The sequence below is a fragment of the Chinchilla lanigera genome, unplaced genomic scaffold, assembly GCF_000276665.1.
Source record: "Chinchilla lanigera isolate Chin_1 unplaced genomic scaffold, ChiLan1.0 scaffold00003, whole genome shotgun sequence".
Classification (NCBI taxonomy): Eukaryota; Metazoa; Chordata; class Mammalia; order Rodentia; family Chinchillidae; genus Chinchilla; species Chinchilla lanigera.
The window spans coordinates 11704844-11726271 of NW_004955404.1; the positions used below are offsets into that span (position 1 = coordinate 11704844).

At 40.6% G+C, this 21428-nt stretch overlaps 1 protein-coding gene across 10 annotated transcripts in view; it reads left to right on the plus strand.

Moving 5' to 3' along the window:
- Dock9 (dedicator of cytokinesis 9) overlaps nucleotides 1-21428 on the plus strand; it is a 218672-nt gene that overhangs the window by 162540 nt on the left and 34704 nt on the right. For 5 of the 10 annotated variants that reach the window (XM_013516091.1, XM_013516094.1, XM_005374066.2 and 2 more), the window contains exons 39-46: nucleotides 4184-4299; nucleotides 10863-11000; nucleotides 11127-11309; nucleotides 14432-14545; nucleotides 14668-14883; nucleotides 17627-17684; nucleotides 18550-18627; nucleotides 20100-20206. In XM_013516091.1, coding sequence (XP_013371545.1) covers nucleotides 4184-4299; nucleotides 10863-11000; nucleotides 11127-11309; nucleotides 14432-14545; nucleotides 14668-14883; nucleotides 17627-17684; nucleotides 18550-18627; nucleotides 20100-20206 — 1010 coding nt within the window. The remainder of the gene's footprint in view (nucleotides 1-4183; nucleotides 4300-10862; nucleotides 11001-11126; nucleotides 11310-14431; nucleotides 14546-14667; nucleotides 14884-17626; nucleotides 17685-18549; nucleotides 18628-20099; nucleotides 20207-21428) is intronic. The other 5 variants (XM_013516099.1, XM_013516100.1, XM_005374068.2 and 2 more) reach the window with 1 other exon arrangement.

Sequence of the window (21428 nt, forward strand, 5' to 3'; positions counted from 1 at the left end):
AAATTAGTACTTTTCAAAAAACTTCTAAATTATGCATGAAATAGCTTTAAAATTTGGTAAAATGTACTTCAGTGTTTTAAACATTAACACTCAAGATAGTAATGTTTATAAGCCCACATTTCTTTTCCACATTTCTGAGATATGTTTTTAAACATTTTCTACATTTCTGAAATCAGGTATATCTTAATAGTGTATCTGGGGCCAGGGATATAGCTCAGCAGTGCAAGCGCCTGCCTGGCAAGTGCAAGGTCCTGAGTTCGATTCCCAGTACCAAAAAAAAAAAAAAAATATTGTATCTAATATGGCAGTCTGTCATTAATTAGTGCTGCTTGCTGTTGATAGGGCCTTAACGTTGAGAAAGTCAGGTATAGTGCCCATTTAAAGTCAGCCATTTTAATGTCCTTAGTCCTTTTATTCCTAGTGTTCCATTTTTGGAACAGCACATGACAATAGAACATATTAAAATTTTTGCTCTTTGGATTCTTGTTCCTTGAATTTTTCTAGGTAACATATATAAATTTTATGCAAAAATTCAAAAAATTGCAACTTTTGGCATAAATGGATTAAGGAGGACTTTAAAGTAAAATATATTGTATGCCTAAACCAGTACTTTTAGGACTATAGCTCATACCATTTTCAGACACTGCTAAACATTAGGCTGTGGTATTTGACAGAGAGTACTGATGGCGTGACACCCACTTGTAAAGTGTGACCTCCTGGGTTGTGGACTATGCCTACAGATCATTCTGAGCTGATTTCTCTGTGGTCAGATTGCAAACCACATGATTTTTACCTTAGAGTATTATTGCTGATTCTGAACTCTACTCCTTGCCCATCTGTGGGGAAACCTTTTTAGCAACAGAAATGTGAGGGGGAATAAATCATAGGTTGTATAGATGTTGGCCATTTTGATTTGTTACATAAATATTTGCACTTAGTAAAGCCATACACAGTGAACTAAAATATGTAAGGAAGTAGGTCTACATTTGGGGAATTCTTTTAGCAAGATTTCTAGTCATTTAATATTTATATTTTCTCATAAACTTACTATTTTCCTAGATTCATATTATGGTCCAGAGGAAAAAAAAATAAGAATTTGCTTTTATAAAGGAAAAGCGGCTATGATGATGAAAGTGCTTCCTGTGAGATTATGATCTGATTTACTCTTCTATCTCAGACATCCTCTGACAGTCAGAAAAGGCATGTGACTGTGTTTGGGCTCTGCCTGCCCACCACGTCACCCCCGATGTCAAGCCAGTGGGGAGGGAGAAATAGTTTACAGATATAGTCACCATTAAGTTGAACTATTTAGGTAAGATGAATTTATTAACTAAAATAATGCTAATTAACTGTAAACATGACAAACGACATAAAATGGGGATCCCATTTTTGACCCCTCAGTGTTCATAACACCTAGATTTTAGAGTAAGTGTTTTGTCAGAGTAAGAATACAATGACAGTTACGTAAATTTGAGCAGTGAATCCTAAGAACTCTAAAACAGTTCCATGGCACACACGCCAGAGGTAGCATATCCCTTCCCTCTGTCCCTGGCCAGCAAGGATGGAGAGAATCCAGGTAGTACTCCAAGACACCACTGCCCCCTAGTGGGAGTATGTATCATTCTTACTCACTTGTTGGAGCCAAACTCTGCCTTCAAACAATTTAAGAAATTTCTCAATCTGCTTAGGACCACTCTCAGATTTACTAACTCAGTTTAATTTTACTGCGTTGGTCTGTAACATGATGACTGTTGATTAAAGTCTTCTCCATGCACAACTTTGTTCCAGGTCTTGGGACATGCTGTCTCTTATCTCTGTGATGGGAACAATGACTTTACATGCTGCCATTTATTTTTAGGGATTTAAAAAAAAAATACTAGCTCCAAATCTGGTGATTTTTGAGATGAAATTGTTTAAGGAAAAGCAAAGTATGACATATTGTGGATGAAAGGACTATTTGTTTCAGATTCTCTCTATTGTACAGAGAACAGTGATAGCTTAATACCTACTTCATATTACTCAGACAAAGGCAGATTGATTTTTCTATAAATCTATATAAATGTGGCTCTTTCTCTACAGGAGATTTGAAAAATGATACTATGGTGTAATAGCCTAGAGAAATTTTGTCATTACCGGATTTCCATGTATGTATATGTAAGTGTATAATAATCAGCGTTACCAAAATCTAATTCTTTAATCATGCCAGGCTTTTTTAGCCAGGAGCAAGTAAATTCTGTGGCAACTCCTCAGTGTTTGGCCACCTCATTTATAAGGTACTTAAATGCACTTAACCAGTAGATTTGCTAAACAAGAGGAAAGGGCAGTTTTCTGCACAGAAAGAAATTAAAATTACCTCCCAAGCAGATTCCTTGTTAAAATGTAACCCAGACTAAAACCTCGTTTGGAGATATGGCAGCCCTCCATAAAGGCCCAGCCTGTATGAAAACTTTGGTTGGACTAATAACAGGTGTTGTGTTTTTTGTTGTTAGTGTTGTTGTTTGGTTTTTGGTGGGGGGGTCCACTCTTAGCATAGTTTGTGATCACTTTAACAATAATCATCAGTCTGTATGTTTTCCTCTTTCATTGTCTCTGTCTTACCAAACCTCACCTAATAAAGGAATGCTTTGGCTTATATACAGTTGATATTAGTATCCCAGGCATCCATCTTTCTTATCTGTGGGGAAGAAAGAGAAATAGAGCTAGCACGGTACCAGTGTTTGACGTATCCTTATTCCATCAAGGCACTGGCTCTAACACAGAGTGACAGCAGTGTGAATCAAAGATGCTGAAGCTCAGGGCCACCTTTATAAAAGCAACTTTGCAGCTTTGAAAAACTTTCTTGTAACCTTTTTAAAATATTGTAGAATTTATTAAAGTCAGAATGTTGTTCTTCTGAAGTTCTTTCTTCTGTCCTAGTAATTTACACTATGGTAGTACCCTGAACAAAGAATTTGGAGTGAAGATTCTGATGTTTCCCATCACTGGTCTCATGGAAATTCCTAGGTTTTCTGTACTTCATTTTCCTGATCTACATACAAAATGTCCTCCTCTTAGGAGTATTAAGAAAATTACCAATTAGTAATTATTGATTTATTTTCACTCCTTGGAGAAAGACATTACGTTGTATTTTATTATATGTCCATCTGTCTGTATAATCTAGACCAATACTGTAACATCTTTGCATCCCTATACATATTTCTGCTAATGCATACCATTTCATAACTTAATATCTCAAATTGTATGTCAAGTTGCATTTATATCAGTACTAAATTGGTTTTGTAGCCACTATAGAAAAAGTTTTATTTAAATTATGTATGATTAAGCTAAATGTACATGACAGTTTCTTCTTCCTTTTCTTAAACATTTCTTTCAGACATGTTGGCTTTTATGCTTTTATTAGAGCAAGCAGAAAACTGTTCATAGTGCAGTCAACTCTTGATTATCATTCATGATTGTAGCTAATAATAGTTAGTGACTTGACACTTTTATAGTATTCACTGTGTACCAGGAGGTATTCTAGGAGCTTCACTATTAATGGACTTAATCCTCACTACACTCTTTGAGGTAGATACTCTTATTATCTCCATTCTACAGATAGGAAACTGAGGTATAAAGAGGCAGAGTAACTTGGTCACATTTGCACACCTAGTAAATGGTGGAGCTCAGTTCTGCAGCCAGCGGCCTGAGCTCTGGCTCAGCTTCTTAACCCCTGTGCTGTGCTGCTGTCTCTACATGGAGAGCCTGGGAAATGCCACCGCCCCTTTGCAGCCCCACCATTCTGACAGCTTAGTCAAAGGGCTTTTCCTGGCTCCACTGCTTACTACCTGTGTGACTTTAGACATGTTATTTAGCCTTTCTGTGCCCCTATTTCCTTATCTGCAAAAAGGGTTTAATAAAGTACATACTTCATAGGGGTGTTGAGGGATTAAACAATATATGTAAATTTCCTAGATGCGTGGTTGCACATAGCAAACACATCGTAAATGTTTGTTTTCATTTCCTTTCAGAATTGAAAAAGACTTGTAATTAAATTTGTTAATACCACCCCCAAAACCCTAAACAAGGAGACAAGGCCCCAGAAGGGAACTTTCTATAGATAATCAAAAGTTGACTGTGACTCTTCTGTCCCACCAGCCTTGCTTTGTGAACCACTGGCAGTAACCCTGTGCTATAATTCATGCAGGCTATGGCCACTCGGATGCAGATGTTCTTCACCAGTCATTACTGGAAGCCAACATTGCTACTGAGGTTTGCCTTACAGCTCTGGACACACTCTCTCTATTTACACTGGCGTTTAAGGTTCGTATTAAATAGCATTCATGGTCAGTTTTAAAAAGTCAACTAGCACAAACTTACGACATTGTATTTTTACTTCAGCAATTTGTTTTTGCCACTGTAAGGAAAGCATTAATCCTTAAATTCCTTAATGAAATCATTCCACACGGAATGGTTTGAATTCTCTGAAATATAATAAAGCTCAGGTGGTCCACATATACAGTGTGCTTGGAAATAGTGGAAAAAGTTTCTGGAGGCAGTTAACTCTTGGATAGAAGAAAGAATTCCCAAGGAAACAGCTTTGGATGATGAATATGGGAACATAATCAGGCATTTCTGCCTGGAACATCTTTAAACATGATTAAATGTTACAGTAGTTAAAATTGGGTACTGATAAGGAGAGGAGTGATAGATAAAACTTGTAATTTTAGAAAATGTTATCTATTACTAAATTAAATGACAAAATTATTTCAGGAATAGAAAATGAAAAGTCTTTTTTATGTTCTTTTATATTTTAGCAAATAATATTCCAGTAGTTAAAGATGGGCTCTTGACCCTGGTATTTCTCATTCTTGCTAACTGATGAGGCCAAGCTCATTCTTGCTTATTTATGTTTTTAGCATAGAAAAGGAAAGGGTGATTGAGTGCATGTTAATATACTACAGATATTGAAACAGTATGTTTGATTGCAATGGCATTTGGGAAATAGAACCAAAGTCATTCTGTGCTTTTCTTATCTCTACATATAAAAAGTACATCTTCACTACGGAAGTAAAAATAGTGACCTCACTGTCCTATCCCTATACTTTAATGTGCATTTTTACTCTCTTCATTAGTCATAGCCCTTGTAGAATAGGGCTTCCCCTAGAGTGGCTCTCAGAGCAAGGTCTCCAGCTGCAGCGCTTGAAACCCTTAAAAATGTAAATTCTCAGGCCCCAACCCAGACCTACTCAATCAGAAACTCTGGGAATGAGACCCAAGCCCTACAGGCTGAGAACCATGGCTCTACTGGACACACGAGAGAGGGCTTTAGAATCCTATTTTTCTCTTGGGTAGTTGTAGTTTAAAGGTCTTGTGTACATAAGTAGTGAGGTTCTAAATGTAAATGGTTGGGCTTGTCCACATGTATCAGTGCTAAGCATGCCTCCTTTAGTCCAGAACAGCAGTAGCAACACTTCCTCTCTGCCTGGGCCCTGTGTGAGCAGGCGAGAAACTGCAGGTGAGAGCTGGCAGGAACAGGCACATGGGCGGACAGGGCACACGCAGCACAAGCATAATGGGCAGCACCCATGAGAAAGGTGACAGTTTTCTCACTGGTCAGCCTATAGTTCTTCTCCAGGGTCCTTCTGATTGCCTGCTGAATATTCAGGAAGTTATTTGCCAGGGTTCCTAGGTCTCCAAATGTCTGTCACCAGTAAGTTCTGGCTCCCAAAAAATGGCATCCAATGATTCCTAATGAAGCTGATCACAGCATTTATGGACTGAATGAATATCTTTGGGAAAAATTCTACCTGTCTCTAGACCTAAAATTTCTCACCTGTAAGACTGGAAGAGTAGGGTCTACCTCATGGAGCTGTGGTGAATGTTGAGTGAGCTGACCCCTGAAAGGACCCTCCGTATTCCTAATACTGTACACACTAGGCTGCATTGTACTGGGAGACAGCATGGACACAGAGACACCTTGGGGTTAAGGCTCCGTCATTCGCCAGCTCTTCGGCCTTGGGAAGAGTCTTCACTTAACATCTCCTGTTTTTTGACTGGGAAGGAAAGAAGTATTGGGAATTAAAGCAGGGTCTTCCCATTGAATCACATCTCAGCCCTTTTTTACTTTTTATTTTGAGATCAGGTCTTGCTAAGTCACTAAGTTACTGGGGCTTGGCTCAAACTTGCAGTCCTGCCAAGCGTAGTGGTGCACACCTTTAATTCTGGCACTTGGGAGGCTGAGGCAGAATTGCTGTGAGTTCGAAGCCAGGCTAGGCTACATAGGAAGTTCAAGGCCACCCTGAACTACATAGTGAGCCCCTATCTCACAAAACCAAAAAAATAAATAAATAAATACTTGCAGTTCTCACAGAGTGCCAGCATGGGTGTGACCACCAGACCTGGCTCTTCTTGGCATCTGTTAATCCTGATGTCCCTACGTAAAACACGGCAATTATGCCTGCTCTGTAGCTTGAGGTATGAATGTGAATACCCAAAAATGCCCATCCCCGGACCAGAACATGGCAAGAGCTCAAGTGTTCACTCTAGTTTAACACTAAGCACAGCTCTTACCTGGTTCTCTTCTCCCTATCCTGTGGTAAAGGGCCTGATTCCAGAGATATCTGGGGAGGATTGAACTGAGAGCTGAGATGGTGTTTGTCAGCATTTCTGTGCCGATGAGCATAAGCATTTGCTGTGGAAAGCTCAGCACCCTCGTCAGAAGTGGAAAGAAGGGCAGGTGTGCAGTGCAGTGTGCAGCATTGCTATACACTGGGCCAAGAACTGTGTAAGGCCTGTAGCATCATCCTCTGCACGTATTTACTGAGTTGAGGCATCAGAGCACCTCAGAGAGATGACAACCTTGAGTTAGCTGATACAGTTCTGTGCAAGAAAATCATCTTCCACAGATGGAGCCCTGTCACAGACTGTCTTAATTGACCACAGCAGTAAGTTGCTGGAGACAACCAGAGGTCAGTTGCTTAAGGTGAAATGTTTGAAAGATTCAAGCCCTGAATTCTGCTTGGTATTATAGCCCTGAATTCTGCTTGGTATTATACCATAATAACTTTCTACTGTTTATTGAGTGCCTTCTGTACCACAGGCATTAATCTTCACAACAAATCTGCTTAGTTGATTTCATTATGCCCCACTTTACAAGTGTGGAAATTGAGACTGAGACAGGTTAGGAAATTTGCCCAAGATACTACACAACTGGCCTGTCCCAAAGGCCTTGTTCTCCACCAAGTCAGAGGTATGTGTTTGTATGCATATGGGGGTGGGGGTAGGGTAAGTGAATATCAAGGTATTGAAGTGTTCTCACAAAAAGCAAAGAATATTGCCAAGCACTTATTGGGTACAGTGTGCAGTACTGGGTACTTACACATATATTATCTTATTTAATATCTAAAAGGATGAGTTTTATACACTAAGATCTTTACAGAAAAATATGCTTATTCTGCAGCTGTCTTACAATATCTATGAGCACAGTCTGTAACGTGGACCATCAAATATTTTATGTTAATGTGTTCACAGATTTAACCTGAAAATACATGTATTTTTAGCAGTTCCATTTAGTGCCTTTTTTTGATTTAAAGTGTGCCATGAGTGCTAATACAGAGAAACCATAAGGAACAATAAGGACTTAAAAAGACAGTGAGGTGCAAGTGGCTACCTGGGGTCTTGCTGGGCGGTTTGTGACCCATCACACGACCAGTCTCATCTGCAAAGGTGCATGAGGCGTGGGTCGTCAGAGTGACCAGAGGGCCTCTGCCACTGAGGCTGCCCTTCTCCAAACTGAATCTCTTAAAAATTATTTTAAAATCAATGTCTAGGTAAAAATAAATGTCATATGCCTTGGAAAGATTTAGCTGTCTTAAATAACTGTGTTCCACACATCTCATTTTGACACCCAAGGTTTAAGGTTGACATTGTGTTCTTGGGCTTTAGGAATTAGTAATATTGAACATTCATTCTTTGCAAGTCCCACTTCCTGAATTAAGGACTGCAAGAGTGTTTCAGCAATTGGACCTGAGCCCATCCTCAATAATTCCTGGGGGATTAGACTCCACTTTATTGCTAGAAATAAGTCATGCTTCATATTATTCTGATGTCTCATTTAATTTCCTAAATGAAAATTCCCTATCCTCAATACAAATCAAAATGAGATACACTGCAGTGTTCCCTTTTATTATTTTTGAGTAATAAAACTTCTGAGAAGTTAAGGATTTTTGTTTTTCTTTTCTTTTGTTGTTTTTCTTGTGTGTAGGCCTTTCTGCATGTTCAAAGATTTGTTTGCATTTAGTGTACATTTGTATTACTTTCTAATCAATGAGAAAGCAACAGAGAGGCAGAGAAAAGAGGGAAGATTGGAAGATAAAGAATTGGCTGGTGGGCTGGGGATTTAGCTCAGCGGCACAGCGCCTGCCTGGCAAGCGCAAGGTCTTGAGTTCGATTCCTGGTACCGGAACCCCTCCCCCCAAAAAAAAGAAAAAAGGAAAAAAAGAATGTGGCTGGTAATGGGTGTCTAGGTTGAAGAGTCTTTACTCCTTTCAATGAGGCATTTTACATCTTAGTGTAAATGAGTCTTAATTTCATTCTTGCCACTCTTGAGATCAGAGCACATCAGGAACATTAAACCCTGAAAATGAGAAGCAAAAGCCTTGAGGAGAGAGAGGAGGGGCAGAAGAAACTACCTTGAGTAGTAAGAACTTGGAGACAGGGACCAATTCAAAGAGCAGATCTCAGGGTCTTTGCAGTTTTTCGAAGAACTCTCTTCTGGATAATTCCAGCAAAGAGTGCTGAGAAAATGAAATCTTACTTTCAGATTCACCAGCCATAATTAGAAAAGTAAATGGATTGTAAAAAGCCAGGCTCCTAAACTGTGACTCCGAGGAAAACTGGTATTCAGGACAAAGCATGTACACAGTTCCCCAAGCACTGGAATCAGCATTTGGGTGCAGGCAAGGGGATGGGAGTGAACAGCTGCTAACAGTAGAGAATTATTCATTTAATTAGTCACCATGCACAATTTCTGCTCCTTAAATTGCTCCTCTTTCACATGATATAATTTAATGTACCTCAGTATTTCATGATACAAAGATTACTAGGCATCTGCCTAGCATCTGTGAGGTCTTGAGTTCGATTCCCAGTACCCACCCACACCCCCAAAAATCACTGTGAATTCCAGGTATTGTACCAGCTATGAGATATCTAAACATAACTAAGACTTAAAAAGAAAACAAAATTGAGTCAAATTTGAGTTAGAATTTCTTTCCATTGATGAGATGACCAATGCTTTCCTAAAACTATGATTCCAACCATAATTTGCTATGTAGAAAACATACTTAATGTAAGTTATCTCTGTTTCTTTGGCTTGTAAGACTACTTTGAGATACCAGCCTCGTGACATTTTTGGTTACAGTCACTTTTGCCTGCTTCTGTAAAATGCGTGCGTGTATCTTTCCCAAACACACACCTTTTTTAGAAAGGCTTGTCATATTCGTCAGTGTCCATGTGTGTCTGGACATGAAGCTGCACGCTGGCTTCTTGCTGGGCTGTACCTGTAGGTTTGTGTAGGTTTGGTCCCTGAGGGGAGTTTTAGGTAACTAGGCTTCCAGAGTGGTGAATTCATACAGATTTTCTGCTGAAATGAGGATATTTTTAAAATGACTGAAGGCAGTTAAGGCAATTTTAAAAATGATTGAAGGCAATTTTGTTTGATAAAATCCATGAAATGTTAAAGTCCTACCAGCTACCTCCTACTTAGCTAGACCAAAATACATGTCAGACACTTTTGTTCTTTACAGTACCTGGGGAAGGTCAGTTCTAAAGTCACTGTTTTACAGATGGTAATTTTGAAGCTCAGTTTACCTGCACAAATCCATGCACATAAGTGAGACCTGACCAGAACATTACCGACCTGGTTACCCATGGCTCTGAATGCCTGAGAAGCCTAAGAAGGAACCTCACTTTTAGAGGACTTGCTTCATATTCTTTCAGTATTTTTCCCATCTACTAACATCTGTAACAGTGCCCCTCTATTGGAATTAAAGGTGTCACAAACATCACCTCTATCACTTCCTAATGCACAGTAAAAATAATAGAAGCCAAATCAGTACTAAGCTACAATGGCCTTATGCACTATATTGAATTTTGCTAGAAAGTTTATCCCCAAAGCACAATTTTGTTGATACATACAGAGTCTGCCAAAAAAAGAAATGTATACACACTTCAGAAAAAGAAAAAGTTGTATAAATATTTTAATACTAAATTTCTTGGAACAGGGGCTGGGGATTTAGCTTAGCGGCAAAAGCGCCTGCCTGGCAAGCGCAAGGTCGTGAGTTCGGTTCCCGGTACCGGAGAAAAACCGAAAAACCAAAAAAAAAAATAAATAAATTTCTTGGAACATCATGAGATTAATACAAGTTACATTTGGCCTCCACAATTACAAGAGGTGCTCAAAGTGGTGACCATTCGCTTCTAAACATTATGGTGAACTGCTGCTTGGGTAACCTTAGTCATTGAGATTGTTGCACATGCATTTTCAATTTCTTCTCTAATGCCTGGCAGTGTGGTGGGTTTTCTGTAATATACAGCATCCTCTAGGGTCCCCTATACAAGGGTAATATGATTAATATTATCTGTTGAAAAAATATGATACTATTTTTCCTTTCCTGAAGGGGTTTTACTGCTTTTTTTTGGTGGACTCTGTGTTTGTTCTATAAGAGCATTATGTGTTTTCCAATGGGACTCGTAGCAGAGTTTGTTTAAATTGTAGGTTGTTTTAATGCTTGGAAAAATGTAGTCTTTGAGCCTGAAAACTGTATTTAACCCCTTAGAAGTACCAGGTTTGTCTCACTAATAATGCTGTTGATGTGTGTTTTAAGAACCAGCTCTTGGCTGACCATGGGCACAATCCTCTCATGAAAAAAGTTTTTGATGTCTACCTGTGTTTTCTTCAAAAACATCAGTCTGAAACAGCTTTAAAGAATGTCTTCACTGCCTTACGGTCATTGATTTATAAGGTGAGTTGTTCGTCAATGATGGTCATAGCTCCTGGTCACCCCTTTCCTCCTCCTGCCTAGAGTTGAAGGGAGCATCACCAAGCACTAACTTTGATGGGCCATGCCTGTTTCTTGTGTGCCATCCAGTTTCCCTCGACGTTCTATGAAGGGAGGGCAGATATGTGTGCTGCTCTGTGCTATGAGATTCTCAAGTGCTGTAACTCCAAGCTGAGTTCCATCCGAACAGAAGCCTCCCAGCTGCTCTACTTCCTGATGAGGAACAACTTCGATTACACCGGGAAGAAGTCCTTTGTTCGGACACACTTACAAGTGCGTGTGATTTAGTTTCCTAGCACAAACTTACCCCCAGTGAAATCTTCTTTTTGAAAAAAAAAAAAAAAAAAAACTGTCACATTTACCAATTTACCTGCAGTGTCAGCCTCAAGGCAGAAACTCAGAAAGTCCCTTTTCCTGGCTTAGTTTATTTCATGTCCCATACCATAAAATGCTCACCCACGATGTGTTTCTATTGGTAACGTGACATTTAAACACCAAATCAATTTGAACTAACTGAGATTCCATTTACTCGAGGTACAGTGACACCTCAGTTTACAAACTTAATTTGTTTTACAATTCTGTGGAAGATGGCTGTGTTTGTGTGGGGAAGATGACCATGGTCATGTTTGTCACCCCCTATGGAGTTTGCAAATGGAAGCAAAATTTTGCTGAATGCTTTTGTTTGCAAACCAAATTGTTTCCAAACAGAAGCCTTTGCAAACTGAAGTATTACTGTATTAGAACCTGTGTGAGGACACTTCATAGTAAACATTTTAGGTAAGAAACAAAAAGCCCAAAGTGATTCTTTCTTTCTTATATTTACAAACACATCTGCTATCTCTTCAAGGATAAAACATCCTAAATTCTCCGCTCTGAGACCTAGTTGACTTGGTTACTTTTCTCTCATTGCTGAGACAAAATACCTGATGCCCAGAATTAAGGAAAGAAAGGTTTATTTAGTTCACAGTTTATGGAAGTTTCAGTCCATACTCAGCTGGCTCCAAGGCAGAGTGACACATGGCAGAGCGCAACCGTTCACGGTGGCAGAAAACAGCAAAAAGCAACAAGAGCAAAAGGAGGAGTGGCAGAGGGAAGAGCAAGCCTCTTTCCCTCCCTTATATTGTATGCAAACTGTCTACCCCAGGGCAAGTGTAGCACTCACACCCATAATGCTAGCATTGGACCATGAATCAATAATAAACTTTGGAAGCCCACCCATGACTGCTTGAGGCTTTGGGGGGACATCCAGACACAAACCATAGCATTCCACTCCTGGCTTTCCTCTCTCTTGGTCATAGGGGTCTAGTGTGGAGATGGCTGGGCACTCTGAATCCAATTCTGAGGAACAAATCCTCTATGCTGCAGCAATAGTGGAACCTGGTGCAGCCACCACCACCACCACCACCATTCTAGAACATGGTGCTCTGTGGCTTTCTCTTCAGAGCAAAGTCTTTCACCTTTACAGTTTGAGGCTGCAAGGGGTGGAGACTTGCTGCTGCTTGTGATGCCCTCGCGCCATCTTTTCTACTTTCTTGTTCCTTCTCAGCTATGGAGATCTCTTCAGCCTTATCTTTGCAGTCCACAGCTTTACTGGAGCTTCCTTTCTGGCCAAACTCATATTTTAAATCATCCTGCTGGACTCTTTGCTCTTAATTGTCAATATAAATCTGGCTTATTTAAATCATCCTGCTGGACTCTTTGCTCTTAATTGTCAATATAAATCTGGCTTATTTAAATCATCCTGCTGGACTCTTTGCTCTTAATTGTCAATATAAATCTGGCTTAAAGGCCCCCAACAATAGCCGTGCCACCACCTCAACATTTGACTGCCTTGAAATTTCTTTTGCCAGATTAATTAGTCCACCGCCCTTAATCTCAAGTTTCAGGCAAAATCACTGGACACAAGCAAAATGCAGACAAACTTTCTGCCAAGCCATAACACACATCATCTGGAGTCCAACAACCAGTGCACTCCTTCTTCCCAGCAGAAACCTCCCGAACCTGGTGTTTACCAGCAGGATTTCTAGCAGCCTTCTAGTTTTCTGAGCTCTAACCAGACTCTCCCATGCAGAAGAGCTGAAGGCGTTCCAGCTGTACTCTCAGGCAACATCTCTGAACCTTTCCAAACACTTCCCACAAGCCATTTCCATCTCTGCTCTGAGACCTAGTGATAATGACAAGTCTTAAGTATTTTTGTAGACACTTTATCATTGAATGCATAATAGTATTTCCTTCTCCATCTCTGCATTTATTCCTTATTTCATTGTCACAAACAGCATGCTAAGCTTAATGGCACAGCCCTGAACAGAACAGAACCCTCTCCTGCACCTGTGGAGCATACAGTCTGTTCCAGACAAACCCAAAGCCCTTGTAGCATAGAATGGCTAGCGCTCCCTTGTAGGAACCTGAGTGCATCAGGAGGAACATCTGGCTGGGGAGCCCAGATTCTACACATGGCCTCCTAGAGGACATGAGGGTGGATAGGGGATAGCAGTTGAAGAGTAGCAGGCCATGGGTGCACCATAGGAATTACCTAGATAGGAACTGGTTGCTTAGTATGGAGTTTAAAATATTGGTGACATCAAGTTAAGGAGAACACACTGTTATATATCCAAATCTGCATGTATTTGGAGGACTGTCTTGGACTGCAGTGGTAAGAATAGATCCTAGGAAGCTGGACCTCACCTAGGGAGACCATTATCAAATCTAGGACAGAGAGGATTGTGTCAGAATGGCTGAAGGAGGGATGATAATATTGGAAGGCAGAGGGGATTAAGCTTAGTGATTTGATTAGTGGTGGCTTGCTGTGGTAAAGGAAAAGAAAGAAAACACGGCCTCCACGTTTGAGCTTAAGCAACTGTGTCGAGATGGTGCTAGTCGTAGGTCCAAAAACAGGCAGGTTCCTCATTACATAGGTCTTCATCACTTTCTTCATTGCAGAGACAAAATATTTGACACTTGTAATTTAAAGGTGGAGAGGTTGGTTTGATACGCTTTTTAGAAATTTCATTCGTTGTACATTCAGCAGCATGGTAGAAAGCCTGGAAGAGAGGAAAGCTACTCAAGGCTTGGCCGCCAGGAAGCAGAGAGTGAAAGGAGGAGCTGAGAAGGGGTACAGCCTTCCAGGTTACAACCACCATAGCCTGCCTCTTCCAGCCAGACCCCACCACCTAAGAGCAAGTCACCCCATAATCACCTTCCAAACATACAAGCTTTGAGGGCCATTTTAGAAAGTGAAAAAAATAAAAGAGTCAGACATTGTTTCCCACTCTAGAGTGAACCCTGCCACAAACTCCAACCTTTGTCCTGGCCTCTTGCACGTCCTAACTGAAGACAGAAGCAGAGCCTAGGTGATCATCTGAAAGTGAATTGATTTGTTCATGTGTCTCCCTAAGGTCATCATTTCTGTCAGCCAGCTGATTGCAGATGTTGTTGGCATTGGTGGAACCAGATTCCAGCAGTCCTTGTCCATCATCAACAACTGTGCCAACAGTGACCGGCTCATCAAGGTGGGCAGCCTAACCCTCTTTCAGCTTTCACCCCCAAGAATCTGCCTCATTATCTGATGTGCGTGTGGTCAGCAGAAAGTGAATGAAAGCCATGCGTCTTTCCTTCTCTTCTGTCCATTTAGCACACCAGCTTCTCATCAGATGTGAAAGACTTGACCAAGAGGATCCGCACAGTCCTGATGGCCACAGCCCAGATGAAGGAACATGAGAATGACCCAGAAATGCTAGTGGACCTCCAGTACAGCCTGGCCAAGTCCTATGCCAGCACCCCTGAGCTCAGGAAGACATGGCTTGACAGTATGGCCAGGATCCATGTCAAAAATGGGGATCTCTCAGAGGTAGGGCACCCTACCAGCCTCTGGATCTTGGTTTTTGAAAAATCAGGTATACCTTATTCATTCAAAGAAGCCAGTTCTGAGGAAAACTGTCCTCTTATTTAAAAGCTCAAGTGACATCTTAGTTACCTGAGCATTTCGATAATTTAATAAAAATTATAAGGGGATTTCTCCTTATGATTGTATGAAAACCCTTAAAAATCTACATACTCTGCCTTAAAGCTCCTGTGTAGTCCTGAAATTCAGTTATTTATCATAAAAATGGTTCCTGTTATTCAGGTAATGATAAGGCATCACTTTTTTCTGGTATCAGTGCAGTGAATATGTGAATGTTCCTCCTGAGAGCTGACCAGTCTGAGGATATTGATAGCATAGCCGGGAGTTGGATAGTGGGTACCAGAAACAGGCTCTGAATTCAGAAGCTGACATTTCCTAACTCTGTGACCTTGAGCAAATTTTCTTAACCCCTCAGGATCTTGATGAAATCATTAGTGAAATGAAAAATAGCAACAAAGCATATATAGGGTCTGTATTCCTACGAGAATACTTTTCAGAGTTTGTTAATGAGTCATGTGGGTATGATAAGGAGTATTGCTAAAGCAAACATGCCTTGACTTTGAAATTTCAATAATAGTTTCAATTAGTAAGATTACACTTTGTGTCTAAAAAGTTAATAGAACTGTTTTTACAGATTGCTTACTCCGTTGTGCTAAAAGGTACATACAACATCACAGTTTTGTTAGACCGTAACCTAAACTACACATTAGCCAGATAAAAAGAAATTAGTAGTGATGATAATGTTTCCATCATTCTCAGAATGTAAAGATTGTGATTTGTGTGAACGAGGCCTCTTACAAAAAGGAAAAAGCAGCTCCCTGAGCTTCAGTTGTTTTTCTGTGTATTAGTTTCCTGTAGCTGCCATATAACAACATATTGCAAACTGGTGGCCTAAAACAGCAAAAATGTATTTTTTCACAGTTTTGGAAGCCAAAAGTCCAATCTCACAATGTCTCTAGAGCCTGCGTTTTCTCTGAATATTCCAGAGGAGAACCTGTGGCTTATCCATCTCCCAGCTCCCTTTGTCGCTGGCGTTCCTTGCTGCTCACTGACCAGTAGACACATCACTCCACTTAGCCTCCATTGTCATATGTCAGTGGTGACAAATCTGTGGCACGCGTGCCACCGTGGGCAGATTGTTATCATCTTGCTTACTTTTTTCTCATTGCTGAGACAAAATACCCAAAGCCCAAAATTAAGAAAGGAAAGGTTTGATTAGTTCATAGTTTGTGGAGGTTTCAGTCTGTACTCAGCTGGCTCCAAGGCAGAGTGGCACATGTCAGACGGCAACAGTTCTTGGCAAGGAAGACAGCAAAAGCAGCAAGAACAAAAAGGGAGGAGCAGCAGAGAGCAAGCCTCTTTTCTTCCCTTATATTGTATGCAGGCTACTCGCCCTAGGGCAGGTATAGCCCTCACACCCATAGTCCCAGCATTGGACCGTGAATCAATCATAAACTGTAGAAGCCCACCCCCATGACTGCATGAGGCTTTGGGGGGAGGTCTAGACACAAACCATAACAGTTATCATTGAAAGCTGTAAAAGATTTGCCATCACCATGATGCGGCATCGCCCTCATGAGACACATTCCTGTGCCTCTTCTTTTATAACACAATTATATTGAATTGAGGGTCTGCTTAATACCAGTATGACCTCATCTAAACTAATTGTACAAATAACGCCACATTCTGAGATTCAGGAAGGTCATAAATTTGGGCAGGAAAGGGGACACTTTCCAACTCAGTACACTGTAAGCAGAGGACTAATACAAATAATTCACAAGAGTTCTTGTGGCGGCCTGGCTGTCTGGTTGTGTGCACTTGCTCAGTAAACTGTCACACATTTGCACACCTACTCTGTGCATACTGTCTTGCTGTACAGTGTAAGATAGAGTAAACCATGTCTAATCTGAGCGCTGCCTCTCAGACTGGACAGTGTAATGGCTCTGACTCCCTAATAGCCTTCTCTCTATGCACTCTTATGAGACACAGACCAGAGAGCCTGCTGCACTGCTCATGTGTTTCTACACACATGCATGTCAGGTGGCTTCTGCAGGTATGTGTTGGCATCATGTGGTGGCAGACACCTGACTGATGAGGATAGGGACTTCATCAGAATCTATGGCTTCACTTCCAACAGCAGTATTGATTTTTGTAACAGAGCAGCTTTTGTGAAAATAATTTATTTATGTTTTTCCTTTCATTTTTGAGGTAAGAAACTAGTTGTTATTTAGAATTATGTATTTGGGGAAAATGACAGCTTTACCTTCTTTTAAATTAAGAAGAAGCATGTATTAGCACCTGCAGTTTGAGCCATTCTCTCAGAATCTTACAACAAAAATAGTTTTGTTTTTTCCCAAGCATACCTTTTCTTCAAATAGTCCTCTTTTTTGCTTTAAGAGAAATGATGCAGAAAATTTGGGTGTACAGTACTAAGAAAAAATACTGTCTTTCTTTTACATTAAAATTAATGATTCTAAATGCAAAAGAAAAAAAGCTTAGTGATTTTATTATCACTTGTCCCAATTCCTAATTTATTTACAAATTTCAGCTTATGGAAGGGGGGTTCTACTTTTTTTCAAAGGTAAGACATTAGCTATTAGAAACACTAATTGGTGCCTTGAGATGTAATAATATATATTTATTAGACATGCTATTATTAATTATAATTCTGACACATCTTTTATTATAGGCAGCAATGTGTTATGTCCACGTAACAGCTTTGGTGGCAGAATATCTCACACGGAAGGGTAAGGAATGAGCTCTGTGTATTGTAAAAAGAATATAAAACTATAACTAACAAAGGCAAGTGAGAGCCATTTAGACAGATTTGGATGTGGGGGATTTGTATATGTGTAAAGCATATTTTGTTTTATTTCCTTAGGTAATATTTGCTTGACTTGGTGGCACAGCAGAAATGCCAGTATGAAAAAGAAAAGTAGATGGCATGTTGTCATGTGACCTCTTCCTGATGACTCCATTTTGTAAAAACTAGTTAACAAGCTTTGCATCTGATGGCCTTGATCAGCCAATCCAGAACTGAAAAGATTTTATTTTCCCTTGAGGTAGTTCCCACTGGAACTACAGTTTTTATCAATCCAAAGATATTTGTAATAGGAAATTATCAGACAGATTTTCTGGAACACAGTCCACTTGGCTGTTGTGTTCTCAGGGTAGGGGATGGGGCAAATGATGCTTCATTTGTACATTGTACATTCAGGCCAGTAGTTCATTCATGGGTTCCTTCTAGTTAAACACCAGCTGCTCATTCCCATTTCAAACTCAGCACAGCCCCAAGGATGGCCTTTAATTTTGGAATACTGAGTTTCTCAGCAAAACTGGTAGTCTGCATGTGTAATTCTGGAGAACAGCGGCACCAGGTCCAGGCTGATAAGGTATACAGTATTTACGAAGTAGTAGTATTTAAAGTCACAGATGTTGAGACCATGAAATGTTTATCTTTGGTACAGTTGGCTGTTTAGAGTGGAATTTAAAGGAGTCTGGGTTTGTTATACAACTAAGGCTAAAAGAGAATGAAATTAAAGAAGGGTTCCATGTTCACCGAGTGTGTCCTGTCGAGGCGTTTTATCGGGTAATACATTTCCTCATGTTTAGAAGCAGAACTAGCACTCCAGCGGGAGCCACTCCGCTTCCCCTACAGCCATAGCACCTGCCAGAGGAGGAGCCGGGGAGGTGAGCCCAAGGATTGCCCAGTCTCCAAGGGTCGCCTACCACTCTGTTCATGTGCCAATCAATGGTGTGGGAATTTTCTGTTTCAATTCTGCATGGACAGACTTTTCTCTCTTTCCCTCCCTTCTTTTTCTGGACTCTCGAGGTCGCTGGCAATCTCTTCTTTTGGGCAAAAGAGGAAAGCACTTTGGCCACCATTTTTGTTGCTCTATTGCAGTAGAGTTATATATTTAAATGTACTTGTAGCCCAGGCATGGTGGTTTGCTTTCATAACTTTATTTTGTATAGATTAATGCTTTTCACTGGGGACCCTTTGGTTTCATATAAGCAAGTCAAAGCAGTGCTACACTAGAACCATGGTGGAGGTACTAGATACCCTGGGAGTGGCTGGAAAACTGGTCTGATGTACAGCAGAAGAATCTCTGACTTTAGGTTCTACTTTTTCAATTCTTGATCTCAAAATACTCTATGTATTTTGTTCTTCTTTTTTGCTAAAATATGGGAAGTCTCAGTTCCAGTTTTGACTTGTATTATAAACAGGCATCTCACAGTAGAGCAGCAGAACATTTCATTTTCCCTTGAGCATTTTGCACAGCTGAAGTTGTTCAATTGACTTAAAACTGTTTACCAGTGAGTCCAAGATGAGGAAAAGCTCCTAGTGAACTGCTGTTGCTCAGAGACTTTATCCTGATCTCAGACACTAATTCCCACCTTTTCCCCTAAAGGATCAGACACCTAGGCCCTGGGAGTATTCATATTCTCTTTCTCCTGGAGAGAAAGGCCTCTCCTTACCCCCAAGTGGCTGGGGTACCATCCAACTAAGGCAGCCCCTCAGCTCACAGCTGCAGCAGTTGCATTACATCTCAGTGCTACCGACGGCTGCAGGCAGAAGAAGGGAAAGTTCTCAGTCATTCGTGGTGAATCTGTGGCACACGTGCTGCAAGGGGCTCTTTGTATCATTGAAAGCTCTAAAAGGTTCACTTTCACTACTCTAAGGTATGGCTTATCCCCAGCCTGAGTGGGGGATGACCAACTGCTTGAAGGAAACAGAATTGTTTTTGAGTCACACACATCCCTTTCATTGGCTCTGGCTGCTTTAATTTCCTTGGTATTTGAGCAGGGGTCATTATACCAAAGCATTTTTTCATTTACTTGTTATTATTTTACCATTAATTTGATTTAATAACTTTCTCAGTTCATGTAGTTTATTTAAAGGCTAAACACACTTTCTTAAGATGAGAAGGAAATGAAAAAAGGTTGAGAAAGTAAAGTGGGTGAATATTTAATGTGAGCAGGCAAATGAAGAAAAGCATATGGTGCTTCCTAGCCACCTGTGTGGTCACTGGCCTGACACATAACAGGTATCAAACTCAGTTATGTCATTCAGCACAGAAACACATGTGCCAGGAAGAACTCTTGAGGTTTGGCCACATTTGGGTTAGCAACTCTCTTTTCTCTGCTTTCTCAATTCTCAGGCATGTTTAGACAGGGATGCACAGCCTTCAGGGTGATTACCCCCAACATCGATGAGGAGGCCTCCATGATGGAAGACGTGGGAATGCAGGATGTCCATTTCAATGAGGTGGGTACTGGATCCCAAGTGGTCAACAGTGGATCAACCACATACACAGTGTTGGTCCCATAAGAGTGAATCACCTAGGGATGTCATGGTCCTCCTACCTTGTGTAAGTACACCCTGTGATGGTCTCGAATGACAAAGTGCCTAACAATGCATTTCTCAGAATGCATCCCCATTATTAAGCAGTGCATGACTGTACTCGGGTACCACGGATCCTGAAGATCTCTCCCAATGCATCACCCTGAGCTTTTCTTCCTGCAGCTGGTGCCTCTACACTGAGCCCAGCTAATATGGTTCTTTAGAAAGTGAAGCATTCTAGCAAAATCTCTGCCGTTCTCCCTTCGTACCAGTGCTTTCTCATCTCTGGGGATAGGTTTTAAGGGGCCAGTTTGTAATAAAATGAGGCTGAGTGTCCAGTACATTCAGTGAAAAGTTTGTCAGTCTGTCTGGCAGTTTTTCTAGTGCATGAGTTTTATTGCTGCTTTAGTCTGAGTTAGTTTTATTTAGTGGCACTAACTATAGACATTCCCAAGGGCCAAACGTCAAAAGTCCCAAGAGTGAGCCAGAGGCAACCCTGTTTTGGAAGGGCCCAGTTTCTATCTCTGCATGGTTGCTGTGACAGAGACCTACCCTATCCCACTGCCCTGGAGCCCAGAAAGTAACATTAGACAACTGTAGTGATTCCTGAAGTTTCTTGTTAAAAACAGGGTAGCTCCACAGCTATTTATCTGCAGAGTATTTTGAGGTACAGCTAGGAATTTGAGCAGTGCAAGTTTTCTGCTTCTATTCAGTATATTCTCTTTTCCAGGAGTATCTATGAGTAATACAGTCGTCCCTTGCTATATCACGGTTCACTTATTGTGGCTTCTCTGTAAGGCGGAGTTTTCACTATATCATGCGATTTGATGGTGTATATAGGTATTTATATAATATTTATGATTTGAATTATTTTTGCCTAAAAATTTAAAACAACATAAAAATATTAAAAATGTTAATTCAAACATATTAAAAGAATATTAAATCAACATAAAACACAGTATTATTTCATCAGTGGATGAATACCATACTCTACACAATGGAAATGCAGTATGCCACTACCACTTGGGCAAGTTTGCCAACATGAGATTGTACACAGCATACTACTGGCTGATGGAATGGAAGGTGACCAACCACAGCACTGTGTTCTGTATCCTGGGTGCTGATTGGCTCAGTGACTGTAGCATTG